This window comes from Artibeus jamaicensis, unplaced genomic scaffold (assembly GCF_021234435.1).
Source record: "Artibeus jamaicensis isolate MK-2021 breed Jamaican fruit bat unplaced genomic scaffold, CSHL_Jam_final contig_471, whole genome shotgun sequence".
Classification (NCBI taxonomy): domain Eukaryota; kingdom Metazoa; phylum Chordata; class Mammalia; order Chiroptera; family Phyllostomidae; genus Artibeus; species Artibeus jamaicensis.
In genome coordinates, this window is record NW_026521850.1 from 1,003,201 (window position 1) to 1,014,639 (window position 11,439).

General features: G+C 65.3%; 2 protein-coding genes across 4 annotated transcripts in view; one reads left to right on the top strand and one right to left on the bottom strand.

Moving 5' to 3' along the window:
* Positions 1–4,853, top strand: part of STKLD1 (serine/threonine kinase like domain containing 1) — a 19,352-nt gene extending 14,499 nt beyond the window's left edge. Inside the window, exons 14-19 of the mRNA XM_053667787.1 lie at positions 76–204; positions 1,047–1,175; positions 1,250–1,378; positions 2,332–2,472; positions 2,680–2,759; positions 2,944–4,853. Of these exons, the coding sequence (XP_053523762.1) occupies positions 76–204; positions 1,047–1,175; positions 1,250–1,378; positions 2,332–2,472; positions 2,680–2,759; positions 2,944–3,246 (911 nt within the window). The 3' untranslated portion in view covers positions 3,247–4,853. The remainder of the gene's footprint in view (positions 1–75; positions 205–1,046; positions 1,176–1,249; positions 1,379–2,331; positions 2,473–2,679; positions 2,760–2,943) is intronic.
* Positions 3,240–10,313, bottom strand: REXO4 (REX4 homolog, 3'-5' exonuclease). 3 transcript variants are annotated; one of them, XM_037127701.2, is made up of 10 exons: positions 10,206–10,313; positions 9,848–10,081; positions 8,385–8,435; positions 8,128–8,201; positions 6,849–6,986; positions 6,556–6,749; positions 5,533–5,621; positions 4,648–4,722; positions 4,275–4,349; positions 3,240–3,801 (listed from the first exon to the last, which is right to left on the bottom strand). In XM_037127701.2, the coding sequence occupies exons 2-10, from the start codon at positions 10,061–10,063 to the stop codon at positions 3,676–3,678; spliced, it is 1,038 nt and encodes a 345-aa protein (XP_036983596.2). In that variant the 5' UTR covers positions 10,064–10,081; positions 10,206–10,313; the 3' UTR covers positions 3,240–3,675. The 3 variants fall into 3 exon arrangements, 2 of the variants coding, with proteins under 2 accessions (XP_036983596.2, XP_036983594.2); XM_037127699.2 differs by having other exon boundaries at positions 8,128–8,435; XR_005079920.2 differs by lacking the exons at positions 3,240–3,801; positions 4,275–4,349 and adding an exon at positions 4,823–5,390 and having other exon boundaries at positions 8,128–8,435.
* Between the last annotated feature and the right edge of the window lie 1,126 nt (positions 10,314–11,439).

The following is an 11,439-nucleotide window of genomic DNA, read 5'->3' on the forward strand; positions in this document are numbered from 1 at the left end:
GCGGGACGGGGGTGGTGCTCTGGGAGGGCTTCCCGGAGGAGAACGTCTCCACCGCCCCAACTCCACCCGCTGCAGGGCTCGCTGCAGAGGAGCTGCAGGAGGCCGGGCTGCTGGAGCACTTGGTGGAGCACCTGGGCACCTGGTCCGACCACAGGGACGTCTCCCTCGCCAGCCTGCGCCTACTCTGGACCCTGCTGGTGGACGGTGAGTGGGGCCCCCTCCTCGGCCTGTCCCTCGTGCTCTTCAGGAGCCAGAAGCAGAGGGGAAGAAAGGTGAGGAGAGGCCCAGGCAAGGGACCGTCCTAGGGGGCCCCTTCCTGGGGTGCCTCCCGCCCAGGGGCATTGCCAGCTCTCACACCCTGGGATTTCCCCGCAGTCCCTGGTTCAGGAAGTCAGCCCACCCTCATTCAGCCAGGAAGTGCAGGGTCCCAGTTATAATGGACATGAAGAGGCCCACTCCATGACACATTGTTATTAGAACAAAGGGTGAAGGTAAAGAGAGACTCTCAATAGCAGCAGAGAAAAGGAGTTACTGGAAGGCTGCCGGACGGGAGGTTGGGGGGATGGGGAAGAGGCGAGGGATTGAGAAGTAATACAGGTCGTCACAGAACAGCCCTGGGGACACCAAGTACAGAACAGGAAATGGAGAAGCTGAAGAACTTGCGCTCATGACCCATGGACACGATCAAGGGTGGGGGGATGGCCTCAGGGAGTGGGGGTCCTGGGTGGAGAGGGGAAAGGGGGGAAATCAGGACAGCACGATCGATAAAAGTGCCCCCCCCCCCGCCAGGATCTGGCAGCACCTGGGTGGTGGTGGCTCTGCCCCAGGGAAGAAGGCTCCTGGCCAGGAGGGCCCCAGAATTGGGGAGGGGAGGGCCCGCCCACACCCAAACTCAAGAGTTTGGGACTCAAGAGAGTCCCCCTCAATCTCCCTGGCGGGCTGGAAATCACCCCCCCTCTGCTGGCCTTGGTGGGAGGCAGCGGTGGGGGCCTTACGCCTAGTCCGGCAGTCGCCCAAGCGTGAGGTGTCCCCTGGCCTGGCCCCAGCTGACGCCATGAGCAAGGACCTCTTGAAGAAAGCCCCGGCCCCCGTTGCTGAGTTGCTGGCCACCTACCCAGCGGATGCGGACATAGCTGAAGCTGGCTGTGCGGTCCTCTGGCTGCTGGCTATGCTGGGTGAGCCTCCCGGGGCCCCTGGGTCTGGGAGGGGCCCCGGGCCCCTGAGGTGACATGTGGCCGCCCCCCCACAGGCTGCATCGGGGAGCAGCTGTTTGAGGAGGTGGTGGCTCTGCTCCTGCAGAGCATCCGGCTGCACCAGGACAGGGTGCTGCTGGTCAACAACGCCTACCGGGCCCTGGCCAGCCTCGCCCAGGTGTCCGGTGAGCCTGGGGACAGCCTGCGCTGGGGGGGGGGGACTGGCTGCCCCCCTGGGGCAAGGCACCAAAGAAGAGCAACTCTCCCTGGAACCCAGAAGTTGCCATGGACACACACACACACGTTAACTTTTTTCTTTTGCTCAGTGCTTTCTAAGACCCTTCTTGTCCATGGCGAGTGGGCCCAGGTTTCCCAAGCACCTCGCTCCTCAAAACTGCCCAGGAGGCAGGGCTGTCTCAGTGCCCCGCCCCAGCACAGACCCCCAGGAGTCGCCCACACCCAGCCTGAGCCCGCCAGGGTCGTCAGCTCGTGTGTGTCTGGTCCCACGTCTGTGCCCGGCCGGGCCAGGCTCGGCCTCACAGGGCCTGGGCCCGAAGAAGGCAGTGGGGCCCCTTCAGCCCCTCGAGGGCACGACGGCATCTTCCCTCTCAGACGGAGGCGCCCTGGGCTGCAGGCCTGCCCCCGCCCTGCCCAGGGCCCCCCGGCTGCAGTCTGGGGTAGGGGTGAGCTGCCACCCTTGGACGGAGAAGGGGCTGAGGTCCTGAGGGCCACCACTGGGCCCACGAGGGGTGGGGTAGTCAGGATCCATCGACCAGGACCCCAGAGGCCTGGCCTCTCGCTGGCTGTGTGACTGTCCAGCCACCTCCATAGAGAGTTGGTCCCCCCCAAGCTCCAGGAGGGTGTGTGACATGCCATCCACGCAGCATCGTGGCCCCTGCTTCCACAGACCCCACCCACAACGCGGGGCGCCCCCTGGGAGCCCCATGTTTCCACCTCGGAGCGCCCCAGGCTCTGAGAGACTGCGGCCGCCTCTGCCAGGGCCAAGGCCCGTGCAGCCCCACACACTTCGCCCTGGACAGCCCTAAGGGCCTGTCCCCTGAGCACACCCCACTGCCAGAGGCCACGGAGCACAGACAGCTGCAGGGAATGACTGGTCCCCCCTTCCCCCGGCCCCCAGAGCTGGCAGCACTGCGGGTGGTGGTGCCGGAGGAGCGTGGCAGCGGCCTTGCCCTCACCAGGGAGACCTATGCGAGGCACAGGGACGACCCGGAGGTGGTGGAGAACGTGTGCCAGCTGCTGGCCCAGCTCATCTCCTACCGTGAGCACCGGGGGAGCTGGGGGAGGGGGCAGCAGAGGCGGCTGCTCCGAGCCTGCCTGGTGGGATGGGGGGGCTCTCCCAGAGGTGCCCACCGTGCACGGAGCCCACCCAGGCCAGAGCCCAAGTGGGAGGGACCTTGTCCTGTCGGCCCCCCTCCGACATGCCTGAGCTGGGCCTGGCGCCGCATGACCCTTGCTCTGCCTGCAGGGGACATCCTGTGTGAGCTGGTGTCCAGCGGCATCGGGGCCCTGGTCCAGGAGATCAGGGGGCGCTTCCCCTCCAGCCTGGTGAGTATCCAAGGGAGGGCCGCCCCCAGGGGCCAGGCTCGTGCAGCAGGGGCCTGGTGGCCGAGAGCCTGACACCCTGCCCCCGAGCTAAAGGGGAGGGGCAGACAGGCCCGGTCACAGATGGCTCCTTGTGGACGAGACTGCCTGCGGAAAGTGACCGACTGAGTGTCCCCCCTCTTCCCAGGAGCTGGTCTCGTATGCAGAAAGCGTGCTCCTGAGACTGGGGGAGACCGGGCTGCCCCACTCCGCCAGCGCCCAGGGGCTCTGGCCTGAGGACACAGACACCCTACCTGCCCGGAGCCCTCTCCCCGCCTCCAGGGCCTCACACCGGAAAGACACCCTCCTCAGGGCCGGGCAGGCGGCCACGTGCGGGATTCCGGTCGCCCTGCGGCCTCAGCCCTGGCCTGATCAGGCTGCCACACTGGACGGACGCCGCAGGTCTCCCGACCTCTCTGAACAGGGACTGAAACAGGCCCCACCTGAATAAAACCTCGTTTATTAGTTCCTCTGTTCCGCAGGGGCCCGGACCTCTCTGCGCCTGCGGCAGGGTGGTGACGCCCTGGGCTTCGCACACACGGGGGCTCCCGTGCCTTCTTGGGGACCCTGGGCCAGGCCACCCAGGGCGGCACACCACTGCCCACGGGGGAGGCACTGCCTCAGGGACTGACCGGTGTCACCTCGCTCGGGGGCCGCTGTGGGCGCTGACCTCGCTCAGCTGGGCAGGCGGTAGTGCAGGGGCAGGAAGGAGCACCGCCACCGGGAGTCGCCAAGTCCAAAGGCGGCCGCGGAAAACTCCTGGCTGGGGTTTTGGCCAAGCTGACCGGACCCGGCCCGGCCAGGGGAGAGGCTGTTCTCAGGGGTGTGTGTGCTGCCACGCCCTCCACTCTGGGGAGGCGTGGTCTGCCCCAGGACATGGTCACCGGTGCCCGGGGTCGGGGACGCTGCCCGGGGCGGTGGCAGCCGGGCGCCTGTCCCGGGCCTGGCGCTCCCACTCCTTCTTCACCAGGATGTAGAGTCTCATCGCAGCCTGGGCGTCCTGGACCTGGATGACACCAAGTACCCGTGACTGTCCCCAGCAGGTGACAGCACAGCCACACGATGGACAGTGGGTGGGTGAGGAGGGAGCCGAGCAGGGCGGCGCTCCTGCGACTCGGGGGCCTGGGCACAGAAGGTACCTGGGGGCCCGGGGTGGGGCAGTTGGGGGGGCCTCAGCGGACGGCACAGGTCAGGACGTGGGCGGAGGGAAGGCGCCTCCAACCCGATGCTGGGTGGGCATAAGGCACCGGCACAGCAGCGCCAGGTCCTGGGCCCCACGGCCCCACACTGCTACCCCGTCACCAGGGCCCATCACAGAGGCACTCTGCCCACTGCCCACTGGGGGCAGCTAGGGTTCCACCCCCTGTAACTGCCCCCCCAGGGCCAGGTCACTTTTTACAGCCCTGCAGGTGACAGGCGCTCCCACGGCCAGGGCAGGGACGGCCACCACCCCGCGGGCCTCGCCCGGGACGTGCTCACCGAGCAGTGCTCCGCCTGCTGCACCCGGATGCCCAGGACCCTCTCTGCCAGCAGCTTCAGAGACGGCCTTCCGCTCTGCAGGGACAGGGACAGCCACGCTGGGAGGGGCCCCACCCGAGTGCCCTGCCCTGCACCTGCAGCTAACATCCTGCTGACGGCTGGGCCCGGGGACAGGCTCCGCCTTGGGCACCTCCAAAGGTCTCGTCAGAGACCCAGAGACCCGGACACAGCCCGGCCCGGTCACACCAGCTCATGTGGGTGACCTTTAGGACTACTTCTTCCCTTGGGGCTCCTTCTAGTCGGGTTGAAGGGGAGACGAAAACCCCCAGGGGCCAGCAAAGCCACTGTGACATGGACGGCCGCGTGGACGCACCCGCACTTGGCTCTTGAAAGGCTTGTACTTCTGCGTGTCCCGGATCTTCCTTTTCGGGTGGTCGAGGAGGAGCACCTGGGAGGAAAGACCACGACCGTCGCTGTCGTTTGGAGTCCCCAGTCATTACTCATGTTTTTCAAACGACCCCCCTACAAGGAATTCCCATATCACACACATGAATAAAGAGAAACTGCTGTGAACTTGAACTTCTGGAAAGAGTCTCACATTGACTCCAGGTGGCGCCCACGGTGAGAGGCACTTTGGCAAAAAACGATACGGGGGAACCGGGGAGGCGGGAGAAGGCCAGTCCCCGTCACCCAGCAGCCAGTTTGTCCTGGGGCAGAGGTTGGGAGTCCCCATAGGTCGGGGCCATTTTCCAGGCGGCACAGACCCCGCAGGGGCGCTCCCCAAACGAGGACGCACCATGGTCGGGTTCTGCCTGCCCCACTGCTCTCCCCAGGTCAGACCCTCAGGGAGCAGAGGCTGCAGGCCATGCTGCCTGGGACTCCAGAGCGGGACCCTCTGAGCCCAGCCACCACCCACCACCGGTTCCCCACGGCAGCCACTGAGAGCAGGCGAGCACAGCCTTAGCGGCCCGAGGCTCCCTGACAGGAGGGGGTCTGACCTCAGAGGCGAGGGTGGCTGTGCCCCATGGAAGGTGCTGGCTTGGTGGGCGGGGCCACACCCGGTGTGGGTCACAGCCGGCTCTGCTGAGCCACGCAGTGGAGGCGGAGCCTCAGCCTCTGGGGGAGAACGCAGGTGGTTAAAGGCAACAAAAGCCCTGCAATGCAGGGAGCCCAGCCTGCTCCTGCACAGGGGCTCAGGTCAGAGACTAGCCCCACCCCCCGCACGAGAGCAGGGTGGCGGGGGGGGGGGGGGCCGCACCTTTAGGTCGTTGTGCAGAGCGTGTCCCACGAGGACCCGGCCCCTCAGCATGTCCGCCACTTCCTTCTGCACCACTTCAAACTGTTCTCCTGAAATCGAACCGCAGCGGTGCTCAGTGACAGGTCCCGGTCACCCCCTGGTCAGGTCTCTGGGACTGGCCAGCTGAGCCCCGACCCAGGACGCCAGCCCCATACGACTCCACTGAAGTCCGATGGCCACCACCCCCCTCCCCCTACCGGGGAAAAAGGCCCAGAGCAGCACCGAGTCCGCTACGGAACGAGGCTCCTGTTCTGTGTCTCCACATGGAGGGAAGAACAGACTGGTCCTCGGCTGCGAACGGTGGGAAATGCGGCTCCGGGGCCTCTGCCCTGCTGTCAGGGGCACCCCTTGGGGCCTGCTCCCACCCCCCAAGGGAAGGGGAGGGCTGGCCCCTCGTGACTCTGCCCCCACCCCAGTGGGACCAGGGGTAATGCAGGGTCGCTGTCTCCTGGGTGCAGAGACCAGGGTTCTGAGAAAGGGGACCCAGTGGCCTTCCCCTCACAGAGCAGTGGCCTCAATTCCCCAATTTCTAGGACCTCCTGGTCCCCAACCTTGGCGTCAGGTCAGATGCCTCTCTGCTCCTCCCCCCTCAACAGCCAGCCCACCAGCAAACCCCCCAGACTTGGCCCTCAGGGTGTCCCCAGAGCTGGGCCACATGCTGTCACCTCCTACACCCACCTGCTGACCAGGTCACCAGCTACGCCTCATCCTCAATCCTCACCCTCAGGTCCTGGAGCCCTTCCTGGCAGCCGGTCCGGGCCCCTCACGGTGCATGGCCTCCCAAAGTTGTCATAAGGTCCCCAAGCACCTGTCTCACCTCCCATTCCCCCCCCCACTGGTCTCCAGCTCAGTCCCTGCTGCCGAGTGACACAGAGCAACTTGGGGACAGCATTCTGGTCTTCAGGCCGGGCCACACGGAGGCCCCAAGGCAAAGATGCATGGGCAAGAGCCCCCCAAAGACCACCAGCCTGGGGAGGGACCCACCCCTCTGCAGGTGCTCCGGCCGGATGCCGCTGACCGCCGTCCTGTAGTCAGTCACCGGCTGGGCTGGCCTGACGTACTTGTCGTACACGCACTTCCCGTGCTGGTTCACGATGGACACGCGGGCGGCCACGCTCTCCTCCCCCGCGGGGCCCACACCCACCATCTCACAGTCCAGGGCCACAGCTCTGGTCAGGCTTCAGGGGACAAAGGTGCCAGTGTGGTCAGCACGGCAGGACCCTGGAGAGGGCGCCTCCTGAAGGCCCCCCCACCTCGCCCCAGGCCCTGCCACGCACCCGCCGAAGGCCTGCTGCTTCTCCAGCGCCAGACCGCTGTCCTTGACCCCCAGCTGCTGCCTTGCTATCCGGGCGGCCTCCGGGCCCATGGCCGCTTCGATGTCCGCTGGGTCCACGTCATCGAACCAGATGTCTTCTCTGCAAGGCAGAGGGGCAGGCTGACCGCGCCGTCTGGGCAGACGCCCCACGGCTGGAACTCCAACACTGGATGCTCCACGTCACCGCCTCTCTGTGCCCGCTGTTTGTCAGGGACTGGGAGCTACAGGTGGCACGGCCAGTGCAGGGTGGCGACCTGTATGCTCCACCTGACGGGCACCAGGTCACCGAGGCCTGAAGAGCACGCCGGCGCCTCCCGCTGGACTGCAGAGCGGCGTGTGCGCGCCGCTGCCCACCCAGGCGACGCAGCAGACGCATGTCGATGAAACAGATGTGCAGACCCCACTGCGCATCCCCCCACCACGCACGGAGGTAACTTTTTGCCCTGGATGCCGAGTCCTTTGGGCTCAGGTTGCAAATCACTCCCTTAGAGATGGCTCTCCGGCCCCGACGAGTGGCCGGCTCCTACCCGACCACGCCTGCAGTGTCACGAAGACAGCAGCATCGACGCATCCTCCGGCCCCTCCTCACCCTCCTGCCCACCAGCCTCAGCGGCGGCCGCTCTCCTTCCAGGCGCGTGCACGGCCCGATGACATGAGCCAGGCCCTCGGACGCTCCTGCTCGGCACCCCGAGCAACCCAACAGCCCGGTGACACCTGGCCTCCAGCGGAGCCGATCAGAGGTGGCCCCTGCCTCTGCGCCCTGCCCATGTGAGTGACCACCAGAGGACCAGCGAGGGGCTGCTGGGTGCTCGGCACGCCGCGTCTCACCCCCCACCCAACAGACACCTCCCGTGACCAGAGCGGGGAGGCTCAGGGATGTCAGGAACCGGCCTCACACTCCAGCGAGTCTTCCTGGCTTGCACTGGTTCATTCCACAAACCACAGGGGGCACTGGGAGCCCACCCTGCCCTGCCCCACCCCGCCCCAGAGACAGGGCAGCTCTGACGTGTCCGGCCCTCAGTCTGTCGGCCTTCCAGGGGCAACAAGGAGTGGGTGCAGAAACACACAGTGCAGGGCCCAGAAAGGGGGGGCTACAGAGGCGGCCCCACCTCGGTCCCCTGAAGCTGCTGGGCCTTGGCTGCTATGACTGTCCTCAGTGTGACAATGACTGAGGCTGGCTGCAGCCCGTGGCAGGAGAGGCTGAGCCGGGCAATATGGCTGGTCCTCCGAGTGGCACTTACTCAGTGGGCGGGGCTGGAGTCCTGGCGGTGGTTACCTCCTCCGCTTTCCGCTTCTTACGTGATCGGGCCCCTCGCTGTGGAGCAAGGTCACCATCAGTCCTTCTCTTGGTCCCCTTCTCACCTCGAGTTGCTCCGCTGCCCTTTGCGGGAGGGGCGGGGCCCAAGGGGGCCTCCTGGGGCGCCGTTTCCACACCCATCTGGCCCCCCTTTGCTTTCCGGCTCTGGTGGTGGGTTTTGGGGTGCTGCTTGGAATCCACCTGAGGCGTGACGAGAAGCTTTTCCGGGGCCTGCGGTTTCTGTTTCAGCAGCTGATGGACACAAAATAAGATGCGTGATAATTTGAACTGGATACTACACACAAGGGACTGAAATAACCTACGTGTACCTCTGTACACACACACACACACACACACACACACACACACACGGCAGCTGCCACGCCTCGGCCCATGACACCCCCGAGACCCAGTCTCCCACGGCCTGGGGAACAGCCCGCTTCACTCTCATCTGGGAGCCACTTCAGGCGAAGTGACTGCTCGTCCTGTCTCGACGTAGAAGCGACGAGCTCAGGCCCACACCTCAACCACCTGGAGAACAAGCGAGCACAGGCTCCTCCACGCTGGGCCTGCAGGGATGCTGAGCGGCCTGCTTCCCCATTTATGATCAACTGAGAGTTCACTGCAGAGTTACTTCCTCCAGGTCAGGCCCACAGGCTGGTGCATGGACACCGCTTCCAGGGCTTCCAGGGCTGCGGCCGTGAGGGTCCCAGGGAGAGCTACATCCCTGGATGCACCGGCAAAGCTCAAGGTCTTCCCACCATGAGCATCCCTTCCGGTCAATTTCGCTTTACACTCTTGAAACCAAGAGGCAGAATCACAGCCCCAGAAGCCAGAGAGGACCCTGAGTAGCCCGCAGGAATTTCATGGGCCCTGTCCATCCAGGCAGGGGCTGATGGGACCTCCATCCTAAGATTCCATCCACCAGGTTAAAAGGCTCCAGAACAGACTCCAGAAAGCGGTCAAAGAAACTCAGGGTCAGCAGCAGCCAAGGGCACGTGCTCACACCCCACTCCCCCTGTCCTGGGCTCTGTGGGTCTGCCCTGGAGCACTCACTGGGCAGCCGTGGGCCACGTGCCTCCATTCTCTGCCTCGATTTCCTCTCTGGAAACCAAAAGCAGCAGCCAGCTCCAGGTGAGCCCTTGTCAGTGAAGGGGATGGACTAGTGGTGGGCAGAGAGTAACCTCCAGGTAAGCACTGCCCACAGACACGGGACAAGGCCCCGGATTCAGCGTCGGACTCTGGTTCTGCAGACCCATCTGCAGTCCTGGGCAAGCCGACTCTTCTGGGCTCACTTCCTTGCTGGTAAACCGGAGCCAGTAGAGGAGGCCCACCTGACAGTGCGGGTGTGAGCGTGAAACACACACACACCTGGACCCTCTGACAGGGTCCGCACATTCTAAGAGCTCAGCAATTGCGGGCAGCTGTCACCAACTGTGCCTCTCACTGCTGGGGTCCTCTACGCCAAGTTCCTGCCATCTGCCTGCCTTGGGGTTCAAAAGCCCCCAAAAGCCCCTTCTCCAGAGAAGGCCATGTTTACAAGGTTCTACTACAACGTGCCTCCGAGGCTCGCTTTCCAACACCTCCCCCCCCCCCCCCGCCCGAGTCTTGCTTCTGGGTTCCGTCCGCGGAGGCCCGGGAAACCAGCGCTGCCCCGCTCTTACCTCCTGCAGCGCCTTCCAGTTCTGGGAAAAGTCCTCCGGAGCCTTCGGAGGGCGCAGTTCAACCTTGGGGTCGCTTGTCGGTCTCTTGCTTACATCCCGCGCTTTGCTTTTCCATAGCTTCTTTTTTTCCTTCCGTGTTGGCTTCTTGACAAGCCCTGGCTCAGACGCGGGGTCGGCCGGGGCGGTCTTGGGGGTCGGCACCTTCGCCTTCGCCATCCTGGCCCCACCTAGAGCCTGAGCAGAGCGCGGCGTCCAGGCCTCGGCCGGCGGCAGCCGGCGCCCCCGCCCTCCCCCACCCGGCCACCGCACCCATTCGGGGCGCACTGTCCTCGACTCCGGGCTCTGCCAACCAACTCACCAGCTTCAGGGAAACCGGCCTCTCGGACCCCGCAAGCGAAACCAGAAGCGACCCCAAGCGGAACTAGACACACGCACCCCAGCCCCCGGAAGTGCTCTTCCTTCCCCGACCCGCCGAAGCGCGGCCCTCTCCTCTGGTTCCGCGCGGCAGGGAGCAAGGCGGGGATTTTTGCGCGCGTGGGAAAGGGTCGCCACCCCAGCGAGCGGCGTTCGGGGTAGGCGACCTAGGACTGGGTTGGGGTGAGCCCGGGATCCCACGAGAGCCGGGATGGGGATGAGAGACGCAGGAGCCAGACGGGAGCTGGAGGGCCGCTGTCGGTGTAGCACCGCGGCCGGGCAGGCAGAGCGCCGCGCGCAGGCGGCCGCAAGGGGGCGCGAGCGGCCAGGCCTGCGGAGCCCGGGCCAGTCCCGCTCGGCGCGGCGGTCCCCAGCTCGGCGAAAGAGGCGTCTGCCGTAGGGAATGGGAAAACTGAGGCCCAGGGGCGGGACGGGGGACTCAGGCCACACAGCCTGGTTCTCCAGGGCCATAGGGCTGCAAAGGCACCGCAGCGACACCCGATAATAACAGCGTTGCGAGGGTTGCACTCTAGTTACTACTTAACCTGACACGAGGAAGGAGAAAGTGCCGGCTCGCCAGGCGCAGCCCTTGGCATCACCTTCCCAAGCAACGGGTCAGGCTCCGTCCACCTGCCTGAAGTTGCCACCCGCGGCTCTGCATGTGTGCGGGGCCGCTGGGGAAGTGGGGATGGTAACTCCACGAGGTGCTTCGGGACAACGGCGCCGCCGGGGGGATGATAGGATGGGGTGCAGCGGAGACCGGACAAGTGCAGGATACCCAGAGAAGTCGGGGTTTCGGATAAAGGGTCATGTTTAGGGTGAATGCCCCGCACACAATGGTTGCAGTGTTTGAAATTAAAATTTATTTGAGATTCACATTTAACTGGCTGTCTTGATTTTTATTTCCTAAACGAGGCAAGCCTTCCCTGGAGGGCTGCTGAGACAAGGTCCTGAGGGAAGGCTGCTTGGGGAGCCGAAACGTGAGCCCGGACCCCGGGGCTCCAAACACCAGCAGAGCAGAGCCTTGCCTGGTGAAGCCAGCTGAGCCGAGGCCGGGGCTGGCGCTGTGGGCAGAGGGGGCTTCTAGAGCCTCAGGGGCTGTGGGAAGGAGTTGACACGTGATCCTGAGGGCAAAGGGACGAGGGGGCTGCTTGTAGCGGGAGTGACTCAATCTGATC